General features: G+C 50.4%; 1 protein-coding gene across 1 annotated transcript in view; it reads left to right on the top strand.

The window, feature by feature from the left end:
* Positions 1-1,409: 1,409 nt before the first annotated feature.
* PCNX3 (pecanex 3) overlaps positions 1,410-19,253 on the top strand; it is a 46,186-nt gene continuing 28,342 nt past the window's right edge. The window contains exons 1-9 of the mRNA XM_083478410.1: positions 1,410-2,482; positions 8,694-8,887; positions 9,517-9,619; positions 11,061-11,100; positions 11,642-11,737; positions 13,594-14,883; positions 16,040-16,169; positions 16,268-16,437; positions 18,281-18,377. Of these exons, the coding sequence (XP_083334536.1) occupies positions 2,330-2,482; positions 8,694-8,887; positions 9,517-9,619; positions 11,061-11,100; positions 11,642-11,737; positions 13,594-14,883; positions 16,040-16,169; positions 16,268-16,437; positions 18,281-18,377 (2,273 nt within the window). The 5' untranslated portion in view covers positions 1,410-2,329. The remainder of the gene's footprint in view (positions 2,483-8,693; positions 8,888-9,516; positions 9,620-11,060; positions 11,101-11,641; positions 11,738-13,593; positions 14,884-16,039; positions 16,170-16,267; positions 16,438-18,280; positions 18,378-19,253) is intronic.

The raw sequence follows: 19,253 nt of genomic DNA, 5'->3' as shown, positions 1-19,253 counted from the left end.
TCTTTCTGCAATATGAGGATAAGAGCAGTCAGTTTTACAGGGTTGATAAGAGGATGCTAAAGCGCAATTCTATGCACGTCTTCTCAAAAGTAAGCCCCACTGTATTCGGTGGGACTTACTCCGTGGTGCTTTAGGAGGGCAGTCTGAGAATTACGGACAATTTTGCAAGGTTGGCTTCGATTATATATATTTAGCAAGCCGAACATTTCGAAAAAATCTATATGCAAGCTGCAAATTACTATATTTTATTGTGCCGAGGAAGTCAGGACTGAATGGGCTCGACCCCCCACTTCACCCCGTCTTGAAATTAGAGGACGATGGCAGGAGTAGGGATTCTGGCACCTTTGTGCAATTCCCATTCATCAGTTGCTTTCCTACGCTTTGAGGGAATGGGCTAGGCATAGGGTATCTTCTTTGACTGAATGTCCGCCCTCTTCCCCCATCGAGCTCCGGTTTCAGACACGCATGCGTATTTTTCACTTTCGCTCTCTGCCGTTGAAGATTTAGGCGCGTGCGCAGGACTGAACTGGCACAGAGCGCTCCATATGTGCGCATGCGTAGGAAGGTCAACGTGTACGTTAGGCGCCTCCTCGTCTCATAGAGGCTAAAATGAAAGAGGACCATCAGTGCCTCTGGATAAGTCACTTTCAGGTTCCCATTGAACAAGCTTTTCAAGTGTCCTTCTCCAGCCGCAGAAGTTAGAGCTAGAGAAATACAGGATTGTGACCGTGACTGGAGAACAAAGTTCCCGCAGCAGGACGAAGGGCAGCAGCAAAATGGAGCTCGTGCTTTTTTCTTTGTTGTTGTTGTTTAGTCGTTTAGTCGTGTCCGACTCTTCGTGACCCCATGGACCAGAGCACGCCAGGCACTCCTGTCTTCCACTGCCTCCCGCAGTTTGGTCAGACTCATGTTTGTAGCTTCGAGAACACTGTCCAACCATCTCGTCCTCTGTCGTCCCCTTCTCCTTGTGCCCTCCATCTTTCCCAACATCAGGGTCTTTTCCAGGGAGTCTTCTCTTCTCATGAGGTGGCCAAAGTATTGGAGCCTCAGCTTCACGATCTGCTTTTTTCTTACTCGGGTTTTATTCAGCGCGAATTCCCCTTCGTCACTCGCAGCATTTACAGATATTGAAAAACTCACACAACCAAAAATCCTACGCGCAGAAAGCCTCGAGCTAGAAAAAGCGAGTCACTCCTATCTTTGTATCTGTTTTCCTTTTTTTATAGTCGAAGAGGACTTTTCAGTAAAATACAGTATTGGGACTTTTTTTAAATTGCGGAGACAGACCTCACTTCCCGTTCTGAAACCGAAATATATCTCTCTACACTTTTCATATATCTGCGATCCCGTCAAGAGCGACACCCCCATCCATGCTCTCCCTCTTGACCCTTCCCTTTTACTTCCTGCCTGCAAGGGGGAAACAGAGGATGGCGCATGCGCGGTGCCATGGCTGCTGTTCCTGCTGCTTCTCGGGCTCCTCTTCCGGCCTCCCCAGCCCCTGAGTAGGTTGAGGCACCGGGAGCCCCTCTCTGCTCAGGCCAAGTAGAGCTGACCTTTGACCCCGGAAGTGAACTGGACTTTGACTCCCTTTTATATTTTTTGGAGGGGGGGCGGCCGTTCTCCGGCTTAATTTTGCTCTATATTTACCCAAGGGGCCCCCTAGCAATTTCGGGGCTGCCTCTTCCCGCCTGGGCCAGCACCCCCAGTTAGCACCCTCAGGGGCCACTTCCGGTGCAGGCTGGCTTGGTTTTGGGGTTCCCTCCGTCACTAGTTAGTGTTTTGGAGCAGCTTGTGCCATATCGAGCGTGGTCCCATTTTGCCGTCGTCCTCCCTCCTCCCCCCCATTCCAGAGGCGCAGGAATCCCACTGCAGCCCTTGGGAAGATCCACCAAGGTGCCCTGGCAGAGCCCCATCTTTTGAAGCCAAGATGGCATGAGTCTCCATAGTGAGCCTCCATAGTGGAGATTGTGGAGAAAGAAGCTTCTCCACAGGGGAGGTTGGGGAGAGGAGGGGATGGTTGCCCAGAGCGGGAGGGGGGGATAGTGGTGTGGTGAACTTGTCCTGCTGAATGGGGCGCATGGACCTTTGGTGAATCGCCCCCCTCTCCCCACCCTACTGCTGTAGGAAAGGGTTTGTAGAGAGAGCTGAAGTAAGACCCAAAAGTAAGACCCAAAAGTGGGGAGGAGAGGGTTCTGGATTCCCCAGGCCTTGTGGATCATGGGCCTCAAGCTGCCTTGATGAAGGAATCTGTGAGTGCCAGCTGGGCAGTGGTGTTCTCTGAGGAGGAGGAGGAAGAAGAAGAAGAGGAAGAGGCGGCCCCACCGTGGACATGGGGTCGCAGGTCCTGCAGATCCTACGCCAGGGCGTCTGGGCTTCACTGACCGGTGGCTGGTTCTTTGACCCGCACCAGAGCACCTTCTCCAACTGCTTCCACCTCTATACTTGGATCTTCCTGCTCATCTTCCCTTTCCTGCTGTACATGGTGAGTCTGGGTCTCATTAGGCTGCGGGGGGGCGGGGGCGGAGTGTTGGTATACTGGTGTTAATGTCTGTAGCACTTTTCAAGGTACAAAGGGCTGTATAGCAGGAGCCTTCCTCCTTGCTGCTGCTTATACCTGGAGAAGCTTTCCCTCCTTATTTATTCACTCATTTCTTTGTCGTCTTTCAAGGCACAAAGGTACTGTATAGACAAGAACGTTAGAAGCTCTTGAAATTTCAGCTTCTTGCGTCAATTAATCCCAGTGGCGGCTCTCCGTTTACTCTCATAGCCTGAATCTTTTAGCTAAGATAGTGTTGTCTTTGCAAAGTGAGAAGCTTATAAACAGAGAAAGGAATAATTACTGATTGAATTTCAAGATGGGTGGATGGACAAGTGGCTTGGAATGCCTTGAATTTCAGGTCCAAGATGGAAGAGTCCAATGCCTGACTGATTGTCTAATGTGACTTGACTAAAAACATGGAGTGGAATATCTCTTCCCACCCCCCACCAGCCTTTTCTCTCTTTGGACCAGCTTCTAGCTCTCATGGCTTCCAAGCAATGCCATCCTGGTGCTTGTTTGAGGAAATCTGGGATCTTGTCTCTTGTCAGGAATCATCCAGGGAAGAAATTTAGCTGTAAGCTCTCACAAAAGTCATCTATTCCTGCAGGATCTGTGCTGCAGGATTCAACTACAGCCTACCTTGAGGGATGGCTGTCCAGCTTCTGCTTAAATACCACTAGCAAAGGAGAACTCACTGCCTCCTGAAGTAGTCAGTTTCACTGTCAACCAACTCTTGCTGTTAGGAAGTTGTTTCTAATGTTTCTCCATCTGCTTCCCTGCAGTAACTACCCATTTGTTTAAGTCCTCTCCGCTGGAGCACCAGGGGTCAAGCCTGTTCCATGTTCTTCTGCATGACAGCTCTTCAGATATTTGAAAAATGCTGTCATCTCTCCCCCCCTCCCCCCATTAATTTTCTCTTCTGCAAGCCAAACATACAGCGGCGTAGCGTGGGTTGTCAGCACCCGGGGCAAGGCAAGTAATTTGCGCCCCTAACCCCTAACCTGCCGCCGCTGCCAGCTTCTTGCTGCTGCCTGGGCCGGGTATTCACAGTTCTACAAATCTTTGGCACTGGCTTGCTCCATTAGTTTAACTTGGGGGGGGGGTGAGAGAGAGATTGCAATCGTGCTATGTGCACCGAGAGGGGGGGCACGGTTGTAACGCAGTGGGGGGGGGGGAGAGAAGAAGAGAAACTAGCAGGAGAACCTTGATTTCCCTCTGCAGCTCTGTGGGGAAGGAGGGCGCAGACTGGGCTCCTTCCTCGCCACAAGATCCCTCGGCTGGCCGGGGCCGCGCTCCCCTCTCCCGGCCGGCAGCGCCTGCAAAGGCTGCGGGTTCCGCTGCTCCTCCGTCTCTCTTTCCACTGGTAGCGAGAGCGGGTGGGAGGGGGCCACCCGGGAGCCGGAAATGGGTGCCAAATAAGGAGAGCGGGGGCCTGGATCCTGGCCTTGTTTGGCGCTTCCCCTCAGCCGGTCGCCCAGCCAAGCCCGCGGCGGCGACGAGGCGATGCCCGCGCAGGGGGGCGCCCACCCCTCGGCCCCCGCCCGGCACTGCCGCCCCAGCACCTGCCCGCTCCTCCCAAGGGGCCTCCTCTCCCTCCCGCCTCTTCGCAGCAGTCCTCGCGGGGCGGACAGGCTCGACTCTCCCCTCCCTCTTGCGCCCCATCCCGCGCCCGATCCTGGCCAGGCTCCGGCTCCAGACCTCCTTGCTAACGCCTGCTACTCCCCCTGGTCACCCAGCCCGACCCCTCCTCCCAAAGGAGCTGAGCCCCGAGGCTCTTCGGCGACTCTGGAGGTGGCGAATGCGCCCCCCCAGATGTTGCGCCCGGTGCGGCCGGCACCCCTTGCACCCCCCACGCTACGCCACTGCAAACATATACAGTTTTCTCAATAGTTCCACATTGAACTTCATTTACAGATCCCTTGCCGACCCAGTTGCAAACGTTCAAACCAAAAGCCAGAGTCTAGTCCTGGCAGTTTTAGCAGATAAGTAATATTGCTGTATGGGACGCGGGTGGCGCTGTGGGTTAAATCACAGAGCCTAGGACTTGCCGATCAGAAGGTCAGCGGTTCGAATCCCCGCAACGGGGTGAGCTCCCGTTGCTCGGTCCCTGCTTCTGCCAACCTAGCAGTTCGAAAGCACATCAAAGTGCAAGTAGATAAATAGGTACCACTCCAGTGGGAAGGTAAACGGCGTTTCCGTGTGCTGCTCTGGTTTGCCAGAAGTGGCTTAGTCATGCTGGCCACATGACCCGGAAGCTGTACGCCGGCTCCCTTGGCCAATAAAGCGCGATGAGTGCCGCAATCCCAGAGTCGGTCACGACTGGACCTAACTAGCTTTGGGGGGTGGGTAGTAGTGGTTATTTGCACTACAGAATACTCCCGGTTCTGGCAAAAATCTTTCCAACCATTATGCACTTTGGGAGGGGAGTTGCCATTGGCAAAATAGCAAGTGTGTGTGTTTGTGTGTTAATGGAGCTTATCACATAAGAAGAACCCTGCTGGATCAGACTTGCATCTTGTTTACCAAAGTGACCCCCAACCATTCCATCAGGAACCAGCAGAGGGAGCCAGTGTTAGAAACTGAGATAGGAAAGCTAGGAGCTAAATGGCACCTTAAACCTAGGTTATGGGTGCAACAACAGAAAGTCTAGGTGCACTTTTTTATAACCAGAATACAAAGCTGAAAATGAACAAATTGCAGCTAAAATATTATGTTTATTTTTCACATGGTCTAGTCCTTCCCGTGCCCACCCCCCTAGTATTCTTAAGAGGGTCTCTTCTGCAGTCTTCAGAGTAGCTGGGAGCGTGAGGCAGAAAAAGGTCCTCCTTTCCTTCCACTCTGCAGTTTTAATCTGAAATTGTAGGTGCAGTACTGCGCCCAGAGCTCAGAAACTGCTTGCACTAATGAAATTCTCTGTTGCAAAATGCGCCTAGAACAATGGGAGTTTCGAACACTGGAGGGAGCAACAGGACTAGGGCCTAATCCAGCCCTTCCTGAACTGCTTCCATTCTAGCCGGTCATTATTTGTTTATTTATTACATTTGCATCCCACCTTTCCTCCAGAGAGCACAACTTTATGCTGTGTTCTGTTTGATACTGGTTGCTTTGATACTATTTTTAATACATTTTTTGGCATGGGTTGATTTTATGTTTGTGCTTTGCTGATTCCTCAATTTTGCAAACACCCAGAAGACTTTGTTGATGAGTGATGTAAACCAGTGTTAGAAACTCAGGTATATAAGCTAATTGCCAAATGTCACCTTAAACCTGAATTACGGTTGCCAAAATGGAATGCCTAGCCACCATTTTTTTTACAGTGACATTTATTATTATCATCATCATTATTATTACTATTAAATTCATTTCTATATTTTAAAGAAAAAAATCTCAAAGCAGTTTACAACACATTAAAACCTTAAATAAAACAATCCAAATTAAAACAAACTCAAGCTTCAAGGAAAACATTTCAGATACTTCTCTAAGTGCATTTTGCTTTCCCCATATTTATTTACTGACTTAATTCCAGGTAGGGGATACCTTGTGACCAACAGTTGACAATACAATATAAAGGTTATGAGAATGTAGAAAATAAGGCGAGGAACTAATATATACGCAGCTATGCAAGATGTATAAAGAACTGCCATGGAATGCTGGGTGGGAAGTCTAAAAGATCTATTGTATAAAAATGGAAAATGATGTAATTGTAAAATTGAAAACTTAACATGTATATATATAGAGAGAGAACATATATATATATATAGAGAGAGAGAGAGCGCTGCCCCATAGCAGAAGACCTCTAGGAAGCCAGTGTGGTGAAGTGGTTAGTGTGTTGGACTAGGACCTGGGAGATCAGGGTTCAAATCCCCACTTAGTCATGAAGCTCACCGGACGACCTTGGGCCAGTCACAGCCTCTTAACCTACCTCACAGGGTTGTTGTAAGGATTAACTGAGGAGTGGGGAGTGAACCATGGACTCCTTGGAGTAAAAGGTGGGACATAAACGCAGTGAATTAGCTCTTCTGCTTGCCTGCTTACGAAAGCTGGAAGGGCCAGTCAGATGGAGAGGTCAGTTGCCAACCTGGCATCCAGAGATCTCTACATGATTGTAGCTGGACCTGCACCAGTTGCAAAATGCACCTGGCAAATTTTGATCCCTGGTATAAGCACACTGTAAGTAAATAAATAAATAAATAAATAATAAAGAAACCCCAAGCCCTGGGAATTTAGTTATTGTGTCAGGCACAGTCTCGCCTTGCTGCTTGCAGTTGCTCCTTGCCAAGCATGTGAGAATCATAATGGGAAGATGCTGTGTGAAACTGGAGCTGGACGGCCGGTGCGGAGGAGGGGGGAGCGGGTCCTAGTGGCTTGGGTATCTGTACATGGCTAGTGTGCCTATACAGTTATGGGAAATGGCTGTAAATGAGTGGTAGAACATCTGCTTTGCATGCAGAAGGATGGTCCCAGATTCAGTTTCCAGCACCTTGAAGTAGGACTCAATTGGGTATAGGCCCATTCTGTGCCGTTAGGAATGGAGGGAAATCAGGGGTTCTGGGATACGGCTGTCAGAACATCACTTAATAATGGCCAGGTTTCTCTGAGTCACCGCTGCAAAGATTTGGGGTGAGATATGATGGGGTTGCTCAGGTGTGGGAATTTCAGTGGCCTAATCAAGAGTGCCGCAGATGCTACATTCCTGTAGATTCTTTCCAGCTTTGGGACTAAAATAGGCTTGTTAGCAAAGCATCACTGCTGAAAGCAAATTGCTCACCAGTGTCCTGTTTGGATTTTGCCGCTGCAAGTCTGCAAAGCAAAATCCTCAGTCTGAATAATGCTCAGAAGACTCTCTGTAATAAACTGGGAATCTAGGTATCTGGCAACCCTGACTGATGGGCAGGGTATAAGCAAAAAGTTGTTATTACTATGATTACTATTATTACTGTGTTGTTGTCATCAACTCTGACTGGCAGTGGCTGTCCTGTTCTTAGGCAGAAAAGAGTGCTTCCTGTATACTTTGAACTGGAGATGCTGGAAATTGAAAATGAGGCCTTCTTGGTATAAAGTATATGCTCCTCCACTGAATTGTGATACCTCTTTCTGGACCGTTAACCTTAGAGCTCTCTCTTGGCATCTGGTGAGGGAATTGAGCATCCTGATGTTCTCAGCCTTCTTTTGAAAAAGATGATGAGTTTCTTTCTGCAGATAGCTTCAGTCAGGCTCAGTGGAGCTCTTTAGTTAAACATAGCTCTTTTCACCAGGCGTGGGAGTTAAACGTAAACATTAAAACATTCACTCATGGTGTCTGCACCAGCTTGAAGTTATAACACTGCCTTCTACATTCTCACAGTTAAAAAAATGTTTTGCTTCAAATACCTGCACCTGAAAAAGAGTTCTGTGTAGCTCAGAAGCTCACTTCTGTCATTCTGAAAGTGAATTGGTTCCAAAGAAGTACTGTGCCATTTGAACTGTGTTTGTTTGAAAGTTATAAAGGCATGGATATTCAGGTGTGCTTCTGAATCTGTTTCTGTTGTGCAAAGAAAAGGTGCCGTGTGTGCGCTTGCGCTTGCGCTTTATGCAACCTATGCTGGGCATTGGGCTGCCACCAGATTGCGCTGCTGCAATGCACTTCCTGCGGGGCTGCCTTTGAAAATATACTGGAAGTTGCAGCTGGTGTAAAATGGTGCTGCCTGGAAAAGACAGGCTAGAAAATCTGAATCCATAGCTCCGATTTTTGTGCCAATTGCATTGGCTGCCAATAAGTTTCTGGGCTCAATTCAAAGTGCTTGTCTTAACCTTCCAGACCCTAAATGGCTTGGGACTGGATACTATTGTGTTTGTGCACTAAATATCTGATTCAAAGATCTTTCTTGAATGCCTGCTCTTCAGATCAACTAAGCTGGTGTGCACAGCAGATGGGACCTTCTCGGTGGTAGCCCCAAAACTCTGGAATTCCCTTCCAGTTGGATCATGCCTTTCCCTTTCGTTACAATAATGTAGACCTTTTTCCTTCCAGCTACCTTTAATACATGCACTAAAAAGCTGCGCATTTCAGAACAGTGCACTCAAAGTGGTTTGTTGATTTCTTTCACATGGATGCTAATGCCTGCGGTATCTTTATCTACTCCTTTTTATGCACAGCCATCTTATTCCCTGGCAGGTGATGCCTCCCAGTATCGTGGTGGCAGGTGTCTACTGCGCGGTGGTTGCCACCTTCTTCACCACAGTCAAGACCATCAACTACCGCCTGCACACCATGTTTGATCAGGGTGAGATTGTGGAGAAGAACTCTGCACTCGCAGATGGTGCCAAGGCTGAAGATGGTGCTGCAGCGGACGAGGGGAACTTGGCCAGGTGAGCAGGGATGTGAGAGGGTACATCTCAGCTTCTTGCGGTTGGGCGACTTGCCTTTGCCCTGCCTCTCTTCTTGTCCCCCTCATACTGTACTCCATTACTGGCCAGATTATTATTTTTATTCTTATTTGATGTGACTGTGTTGCTTAAAAACATAAGGTGAGCCTTGCTAGATCAAGCCAAAGGCCCATCTAGTCCAGCGTTTTGTTTTCAAAGCAGACAGCTAAATGCCACAAGAAGCCCAAAAGCGGGATCCGAGTGTAGCATCACTCTCCCCACCTGTGATTCCCAGCAGTGAGTATCCAGACGCATATTGCCTCTGTCAGCTGGGGACAGAATTTAGCTTTGTGGTCTAACGAATCCCATTTAGCAGCATAGGAACTTAAGAAACTGCCCAATACCAAGCCAGACCATTGGTTCATCTAGGTCAGCGTTGTCTACAGGGTCTGGCAGTGGCTCTTGAGGGTTTCAGGCAGGGGACATACCTGGATACCCCATTGAGGATTGAACCCGGGACCTTCGGCATACAAAGCAGATGCTGTACTGCTGAGCTATAGCCCCTCACCAATCAGTATTGTTTATAATTTTAAGTTTCACTCTGCTCCATTCCTCTTCCCCTCTCCTTGCAGAGACCCTGGCGGGGTGGAGATGACAGTGTTTCGGAAGGTCAGCTCCACACCTCCGGTGAGATGCAGTTCCCAACATTCTGTGTTTGGCTTCAACCAGGTCATGGTAAGAGCAAGGAAGCTTCTCTAAGGGTTGGGAAATGGGGGCTGAGAGCACTGGTGGCGTTATCGGGACCGCAGTCATCCCCTTTGGTGGGAGAAAGGATCAAGGGACCTGGCACCACAGAACGAGCTACTGAGACATGCCACCTTCCTCAGAAGCTTTTGGGAGGGGGGCGGGATGGCATAGGATGCTGCTGGGAAGGTGTCTGGCTGAATTGCACTGTTTGCTGTCTTCTCATTCTGTGACTCTAGGATTTATTTGCAGAGTACAGAAGGACAGGTGCCAGGCTCTTGCCTGCCTGGATTGTGTATTGCAGAATCTTGTATGAGCTCAGCTGGATCAGATCAGTGGCCTATCCTGCTTCCGCCAGTGGCCAGCCCTCTCCCACTTGTAACTAGCATTCAGAGGCGTCAGGCTGCCTCTGACCCTGGAGGCAGATTACAGCCAATGGGACTAGTAGCCCTGGACAGCCTTGTCCTTGGTCTGTCTAATTGCCTTTTGCAGGCCTCTAAACTAGTGGTCGGCACTGGATCTTATGGGCAGTGGATGCCATCATTTAGCTTACGTGCTTTGTAAAGATGTATTCCCTTTGGTCTGCTCTGAATATCCCACCACTCACCTTCCTTGGATGACCCTGGGTTATAGCATTGTGAGACAGGGGATGACCTTGACTATGTTATCCCATAGTTGCTTCCCTTCCCCTTCCCCTCACCCCACCCCCAAAGCCCCCAATGTTGTAGCCTTTCCTTTATCTTGTGTATGTAAAAGACATAGCTGAGGTTAACTCATCATGTGCAGACTTAGGGACACCCCAGTTTTCAGGTGGGTGGCCTGGCAGTTGCTGATGCTGCCATCCCACAAGGAAGGTGCAGACCTGCTCAGAAGCCCAGGACTCCCAGGGGTCACTCATTCAAGTGGAAGCAGAATATGTGTAATAAATGAAAAACGAGAACAGCAGCAATGATAAGAGCATCTGAGCCCTGCCCTTCAGCAGGGAGGCACTCTAGATAAGCCTTCAAAGGCTCTGGTTGAATTTAAGTGCTGCACGGGAGCAGTGGGGTAAGGGGTTGGGTGCTTGGCCCTCCAGGGGGTGGGCTGCACTTCAGCACAGGATCAAGAGATCCTTGCATGAAGAGTGCCCCTGCTTCCCTTCACCTGGACCTCAGACTTCGTCAAGAGAGTGTTATGAACAGAGGAAACTGCCTTATACTGAGTCAGAGTATTGCCTACACTGACTGGCAGCAGCTCTCCAGGGTTTCAGGCAGGATTCTCTTCTAGCCATGACTGAAGATGCCAGGTATTAAACCTGGGATTTTTTTGCATGTGCTACGCTCACACTGAGCTATGGCTGCTCTGAAAGGCGTGGAGGTCCAGCCTTCATTCCTGCCCTCCCTCAATAATCTTTCTGTGAAACAGCAGTTTGATCTTTCTCTTTGCCTTTTAGGACCTGCTGCCCCACTTGGAGGACGGGAGGCCTGTAAGAGGTGAGACTATTCCCTCTGCCGATTCTGCCCAAAACATGACACCATGGCTTCATTTCAGTTATAAATTGGGGGCAGGGGAGGGGTGGGAGAAATCCACTCTGCACAAGGTGCCTTTGCAGCAAATGGACTTGCGCCTGATCCTCCCAGCACTACAAAACTGCGGGTACTCTGCCGTTTTCTGGTCGCTTTCCAATGTATGTGTTTCTGAATAGGGGCAGAAAGTGGCCCTGGTGATCTCACCCTCCTGAGCTCAGCAGGAGGCGGTGGGTTTCTCCAGCCATGTGCCATGAAGCAGGGGCAGGGCAATTTGCAGCCCTAGGGGGAGGAAGGGGGCTGCAGTGCCTATGACCAGTATGCAGCCCCCAGCAGATTACGCCCAAGGGAACGTGGACCTTGGTAGAGAAGAGGTGCCCTCATCTGCCTTAGAGCAAAGAGCCCTGGCTTTATAGCTGAGGTTGGAGGCATGAATGAGGGGTGGTGAGAGGGTGGGTTGTCTGCAGTGGGGGAAAGTCTCTCAAGCTCCTATCGCTTCATCCTACAGACATCAAAGAACTTGTCCGTGAGCAAGGCAGCAACAACGTCATTGTCACGGCAGCTGACCGGGACATGCTCCAGCACTGTTCCCCCGAGAACCGTGGTAGGTCCCTGGCTGTGGTTGGTGGGGTGAGAAGGAGGGAGGCCCTGAACGAGGCGGGAAGAAGTAGTTTTATAGACTTACAAAGCTGACTTCTTCCAAGCTGGGCTGTTCGTCTGTCTATCCCAGTGTTTCTGCTCTGACTGGCAGTGGGTTTCAAAAGCTCTCAACAGCCATCTGGTCCAATCCCTTAGGATTACCACACCCCTGCAAGGTGGCCACCCAGCCTTTGCTTAAAATCCTCTAATGCACCACCTTCTAAGGCATACCACTGTTCCACTGTTGCATAGCTTGCACTGTCCAGAAATTCTTCCTAATGTTTTGTCAAAATCCCCTTTCCTGTAACTTGGTTTGGGGCCTTCCCTCTGGAGCAACAGAAAACATTTGCACCATCATCTGTGTGACAGTCCTTTTGAATATTTGGAGATGGTTTACATGTCGCTTCTCAATCGCACCTACATATTCACATCCATCTGTTCCTCATGAGACGGGGTCTCCATCGCCATCTTTTTTGCTACCTTCCTCTGGCGTGTTCCAGTTTGTCAAGATCTTTCCCAGCCCTGTCACTTGGGAGCCTTTTTTCATATATAATATGTACAGCTCCCCACCCCCGGCAAATGTTATACAAAAAGAGAAGCAACTCGCCATAGGCGACCAGAAATTCTATGCAGGCGAGTGAGTGGGCTGACGGAGGAGAGACAGTTCACTCCATTTCTCTTCCGTGCTAATCATGGAGTCTCTTCCTCCATGATCAGCATGGAAATGCAGCAGCACAAGAGGGCCAGAGTGATCCATCCTCCCTCTGGCAGCTCACTTGGTAGAAGTCTCAGGCAACTTCCTATATTCCTATTGCTGCTTCTCAAAAAGAGGAGTGTCTGTAATCTTCCTGCTTGGAGATTAATGTGTGGATTGCAGGCTTTTTCAGACACATAGGATTGTTCCTAAGAGTAGACCTATTGAGTGCTGCCATCAATAGACAGTGAGCTGGATATCTCTTGTTCAGTACAAGGAACTTGTTGCCCTGCTGTTGGCAGCTGTGTGAGTGGAAATAGCACTCCATTGAGAGCACTTCATGAGGAAACAATTTGAGACTGTCTCAGAAAAGCTAGCTTGACGCGATCTGGCCTGTAGCAGTGTCAAAAAGACTTGCTTCCCACGGTAGAGTGGTCCAAGGCACTTGGAAGCAGTACCATTTTGAATCAGTGCTGTTTCCGTTCTCATGTTTTGTTAACAGAGAGTCAAATCTCAAGCCCCCCAGTTACCCAAGTGACACTCTGGAGTGATTTCACTCTTTTGCCTGAGATTTTGGGCAGAAAAGTTGTGTTCCACTTTTATTTATATTGTTGTGCTTATTTATTTTTGCTTCCTCTTATCTTCAGTGTACATACCATCAACTGTACATACCATGTTTTGACTCTGCTTGGCCATAGCGACCCAGATATCATTGCTCCAGATTCATATCTCTACCCGTCATGCTCCCATTTCAGGGGTGGATCTACTGCGAAACTAATGGAGCTTAAGTTTCAAGGCCTCTAATCCCGGAGGACCACAGAAGTGAATAGTTCACATTGCTTAAAAAAGGGGGAGGGTTAAATTTTCATTCCCAGAGTTTGAGAGTCAGTAGCACAGATGTTGTAAAGATTGTGGTAGACAACCCCATTGAAGAGGATAACAGCAGTTACCTAGACTTCACTGCTGGTTGCAAAGGGCCCCTGAAGATGTAGGCCCGCCACTGACCCATTTTATATGCATACATCCTTGGGTGTGGTTAAGATCCCAGCCAGCTAATCAATGTCCCTGTCTTGAGATGTGCACTTGTGTGTAATGCCCTCCTCCTCTCTGCCTTGCCCTCTCTACAGCCAGTGATGTCACGATGGTGTCTGCTGACGTGGAAGGTGCAAGCGGTAGCCTGCTGCCTCTTCCCAAGGCAGAGCCCCCTCCAGCTGGGAGGAAGCAGCCTCCCTCCCTCCCAGCGCAGACTTCCCTACAGAGCACAGATTCCTCAGAGCAGTCTCCCCCTGCTGGGGCAGGGTCCCGGGCCCCTCCACGCTGGACCGCCAGCGAGTCGGAGAGTGTGGGGGACACGCCGCTGAGCCCTCTAATCAAGAGCAGCTTGAGCGAGGAGCTCAGCCAGAGCTTCCTGAGCCTGGCGTTGCCAAAGGCCGGGGGTCACGGCCGCCGTGAAAAGCGCTGCTCTGGAACAGACTACCAGCCCTTGGAACCCCGCCCGGAGCGGCCCCTCAAGGCCGGCTCTTCGGACAGCTGCTTCAGCGGCACCGACAAAGAGACCCCCAGCTCTCTGAGCAGCTACCGCAGCGAGAAGACCAATTCCACCCACTTGGACAGCCCCTCGCTCGGCCCCAGTCCCGGAGAAGGGGCGCGGGGAGACGAGGGCGGGCCAGGCATATCCCCACCCCCTGATGGTGGCAGCGACACGGACGCCCTCTCCGACAGCGAGTTGCTGCGCTCCCCTGAGCTGGGCCTTCTCGGGGAACTGAGCTTTGACACCCTCAACTCCCTGGAGACGGTCAAAGGCGACGGCGAGCTGTGGGGGTGCCCCGAGCCGGAGCAAGTGGTCCGGCCGAAGGAGCTAGGCCTCAAGGGCCGCCGGCGCCTCTCCCGCAAGCACGGCAGCTCGTACCTGCCCATGCGCACCCTCCTGGACAGTAAGGCTTACGCCGAGGGCTGTTTTGCCGACGAGGACTCGAGCGACTGCAGCGACCTGAGCCGGGCTTCCAGCTTGCACTCCCAGCACAACTACAGCACTGACACCTCCTCCAGCACTTCCTGCTACTCTCCCGAGCGCCACCCGCCCACTCAGCACGGCAAGCAGTGCCTCCCCGCTGCCGAGGCCAAGCCCCCACCCCCTCTGCCCCCCGAGGGCGCCACCCTCCCGCCCCAACATTCCCATTATGCCCAGCGCTCCGGGAGCACGGCCAGCGCCAAAACCCACGCCCGTGTCCTCAGCATGGACGGGAGCCACATGGAAGGGAAGCCGGCGGGCTGCCTCACGGTCTCCAAGTCGGATTTGGAGTCCCACGCGGGGAAGCTGACAGCGGAGCAGGAACTGGGCAGCGCCGTGCGGAGCCAGTCTGCCAACCAGCCCGGCTGGAGAGGGGAGCTGCAGGCCGAAGGGGCCGTCGGAGGAGGTGAGTCCCTGAGATATTCCAGGTGTGGCTTGACTGCCCAAGGGGAGAGCTCACAATGTTGTTAGAAAAGTTGGACACCACTCCCAATCTCTGCCTAGCCATGGCCAGATTCCGGGGGGTTCTTGGCCCTCAACCCAGGGTCTGTGTTCCTTTGAGAAGCAAGACATGGTGGAGGCTGTCGTAGCTTTAAGATATTTGGTTTATTTGCATATACAGTGGTACCTCGGGTTAAGACTTAATTCGTTCCAGAGGTCCGTTCTTAACCTGAAACTGTTCTTAACCTGAAGCACCACTTTAGCTAATGGGGCCTCCCACTGCCACTGTACCACTGCTGCACGATTTCCGGTCTCATCCTGAAGCAAAGTTCTTAACCTGAAGCACTATTTCTGGGTTAGCGGAGTCTAACCTGAAACGTATGTAACCTGAAGCGTATGTAACCTGAGGTACCACTGTATCCACCTTTAGTCTGCATGGAGAGGAAGTACAGTGGTACCTCAGGTTACATATGCTTCAGGTTACATAAGCTTCAGGTTACAGACTCCGCTAACCCAGAAATAGTGCTTCAGGTTAAGAACTTTGCTTCAGGATGAGAACAGAAATCGTGCTCCGACGGCGCAGCAGCAGCAGGAGGCCCCATTAGCTAAAGTGGTGCTTCAGGTTAAGAACAGTTTCAGGTTAAGTACAGACCTCTGGAACGAATTAAGTACTTAACCCGAGGTACCACTGTACAGATCTTTCAGCCTGGTCATCTCAAGAGGGGCTGGTTCCCCACAGCAGTGCAGTGCTGCTCCCCCTTGGTTCCCCAAGGCATCTCTCCCAGCCTGCCTTCCGCCAAGATCCTTCTGCCCTTTATTTCAGCTATTCCAAGGCTCATGCCAAAGGCCCCCAAACACTTCCCGCGACATCGCACCCAGTTGCCCAGCTTTACAGGCAACTTGGGCAGGGAACACATCGTGCCCCTGGCCACCGCGATGTTATCGCCAGCTCAAAATGCCTGAAACCACTATCGCAACCTGAGCACCATACCAGTTTCAGACCATTTGCCGATATATCACCCAGCCCTAGTGGGGAGCCGCCTGTCACCAGAATCTGGAGGCAGCGGAGGGAGGGTGGGGGACAACTACAGCAAAGGATCGCCTGGCCTTTTCTCTTGCAGCTGCCACTGGAGAGGAAGGGCCCAAGCCTGACCGGTCCAGCAGCATCAAGCGCATGCAGGCCATAAGGCGGCGGCATAACGCAGGCAGCAACCCCACCCCCCCATCCTCTGTGATGGGGTCCCCGCCCAGGTAAGCACCGCGGCACATGCATGCACTCTCGCCTTTTTCAGTTGGTGGTTTCTTTATTATTATCTTGCCTCTTCTCACCCTCCTGCCTCTCCCCACAGTTTACAGGACCTGCAGCGGGGCCGGGCCTCTTCGCACTCTCGTGCGCTCACCCTCCCCTCCGCCCTGCAGTTTGCCAGCTCCCTCCTGCTGCCGCGAGGGGCCATCCACGAAGCCTGCAACTTCGACGACACGTCTGAAGGTGCCGTGCACTACTTCTACGACGAGAGCGGTGAGCGAGGGGCGGGGGGGAGGAACACCGCATGGGAAAAGGGGGGCAGAGCCGCAGGAGGTGCTTGAACAGGGGGCCTCTCCCGAGCCTCCCGTTGTTTCATTCTGCATTTCAAATTATTGGTGTTCTGGTTCAAAGGTTTGTGTTGTCATACTTCGTAAGCCGCTCAGAAGCAGCCTTTGAAAACTGCTCAGAAGCGGCTGTGGCTTTTTTGGTGGCAGTTCCCTGTTTGTGGGATGCTGTCAGGGATTGGACTGAAGAAGAATGGTGGGGGGCCGCCCCCCCTTCTCCTGAATCTTCCTGAGAACTGGAGGACAGTATAGATTTAGAACAGTGGTTTGCAGAGGGGCATAGTTCAGAGGCTGCAGAGGGCAGAAGCTGGGAAATAATTGGAAGATGAACAGCGGGAAGAACAACAAGCACCAGGGGAGAGACAGCTGACAGACTCAGTCCTTGGAAAGCATTGCTGACCCCCCCACTCCCAGAACCAGGCGTGCATTGCGGGTAGTAGAGCAGAGAGCTCAGAGACAGAAATCTCAGATTAGCCGGCGGAGGGGTGACGTAGAATAGGGACGACGTAGCGGGGTGGGACCTTACGTGGAGCAACGCCATCATGGCATAGATACTACATTCCTTTGTCTCTCTCTGTGAATACTGAATAAATTATGTGGTAAGGCCTCTTCGTGTTTTCTACATTTTTGGCTGCCACCGGGGGAGGGATAGGATTCCCTGAGCCTTGACAGATGCCCTCCTCACAGAGGTGCACCTGCGTTCCTCATCAGGGACTTTCAGGAGGAATTTGAAATTGTTCCTGTTTACACCGAGACCACTGTTTTCAGACAGTTTTTACTGTAATTTTTAAAGAAAATTTTAAATTAATGGTAACTGTTTATAGAATGTATTTTAGAAATCTTTTGTTATTGATACGTTTGCTACCCTGCAATAAGAAAGGTGAAATACTACTACTACTATAATTATTATTATTAGTAGTAGTATAAAATTTAAATAATCATAGTAATTCAGGAGGGCAGGTCTTGCTTCAAGGTTGTTCACCAGTGTTTTGTGGACGGGACTAGGTTCCCTTCACCTCAGGAGGATTTTATTCAATCATGCCTTGGATCCCGAATGCCCTGGAACTCAGATGTTTTGGCTCCTGAACACCGCAAATCCGGAAGTGAGGGTCCCGGTTTGTGAATGTTCTTTTGGAACCTGAACATCCGACGGGGCTTCTGCGGCTTCTGATTGGCTGCAGGACCTTCCTGCAGCCAATCGGAAGCCGCAATTTGGTTTTCAAATGTTTTGGAAGTTGAATGGACTTCCAGAATGGATTCTGTTTGGCTTCCAAGGTACAACTGTATGTATTTATTTCTTTGTGGTATGTACAACTCACCCGTTGTCCAAAGGTCCCAGGTTGTGGTTACTCATATCTTATTGAAAACAATATATCAGCTGAAACTGAAACACAGAAGTCATCATAAAATCTCAATAAGAATGACTGCACAGCAGTGAGAACCAGAATAAAAACACTTTCACCGGGTAAAGAGGTGCATCTTCACCTGCCAACACGGTTGAAGCATGACACACCTAGGAGGGGAAGTTGTTATTAAGATACGGAGCCACCACCGAGAAGGCCCTGCTCATGCACACCGCTGGGTGATAGGATTACAAGCAGGGCCTCCCCTGTAGATCTTAAATATAAGGGCAGGATGATAAAGGAAGTGGTGTATGCCAGAATGTACCTTGGCTCCACTCCCTGAATAAGTGGACGCCCTCATTTCTCTCTGCATTTGCATGTAGAAGATCCCAGTTTCAGTATTCCTATCCTTTCCCCCTTTCTCTCCAGGGGTCCGGCGCTCATACACTTTCGGACTAGCTGGGGGCGGCTACGAGAATCCTGTGGCACAGCAAGTCAGTACAGAGCATGCAACCAACAGTGGCTGGTGAGGCCTCCTGTGTTCTAAACTTGAGCAGCTGATGTAACATGTGGATGTGGGCTTTCTGGGAAGCTTTGAAAGTTGGGGGGGGGGTGGATTCTGGAAAAGTTTCCCATGGTCCTAAACTTAGGGCTAAGTTAGCATGTTTATAATGAAGTAATCACTTGTAATAATCATTAGTAAACAAATATATTCTTCTCGTAATAATCATTAGTAAACAGATCTTTTCTTCAAAGAAAGATACACTGCAATCCTATACTCACTTAACTGCAAGGAAGTCCCACTGAACTCAGTGAAGCTTACATCTCAGTAGCCATTTATGATTGCGCTTTTGGGGGGTTTGTACATTGCTGTATTCAAGGCTTTCCTGGAACATTTGATTTTTGTTGAAATACTTGTAAATCTTTTAAAGATATGATAGCCCAGTAGCATATATTTCTCTCATTTGACATACAGTCAGAGTAAACCTGTTGAAATCAATGGACATTAGGTCAATCATTATCTAGATCAGGGTTTCCCAAACATTGAGCTGCATAGATAAATGGCCGGACTTTGTTTAAGGCCGCTTCCTGTGTTCCTTGTCTAATGGTTCTGGGCCAGGCAGGAGCCATAGCTCAGTGGAAGGTGCATCATTTGTATGCAGAAGACCCCAGCTTCAATTCCTGGTGGGGCCAGTTAGGGCTGGGAGAGCTCCCTGGAGTCCTGATTCCAGTCAGTGCAAGACAGTACTGAGCTAGACCGACAAATGGCCTGGCTCAGTTTCAGGCATCTTCCTGCCTTCTTCCTATCTTAGTGCGTCAGATTGTGACTGGAGAGACCCAGGTTCAAATTCCCCGCTCAGCCATGAAACCCAGTGGGTGATCTCAGTCCAGTCGCCAGATC

Source organism: Podarcis liolepis (assembly GCF_965112155.1).
Source record: "Podarcis liolepis genome assembly, chromosome: 15".
NCBI lineage: Eukaryota > Metazoa > Chordata > Lepidosauria > Squamata > Lacertidae > Podarcis > Podarcis liolepis.
The sequence above is the reverse complement of the archived record's forward strand: the minus strand, read 5'-3'. Positions and strand labels throughout refer to the sequence as shown.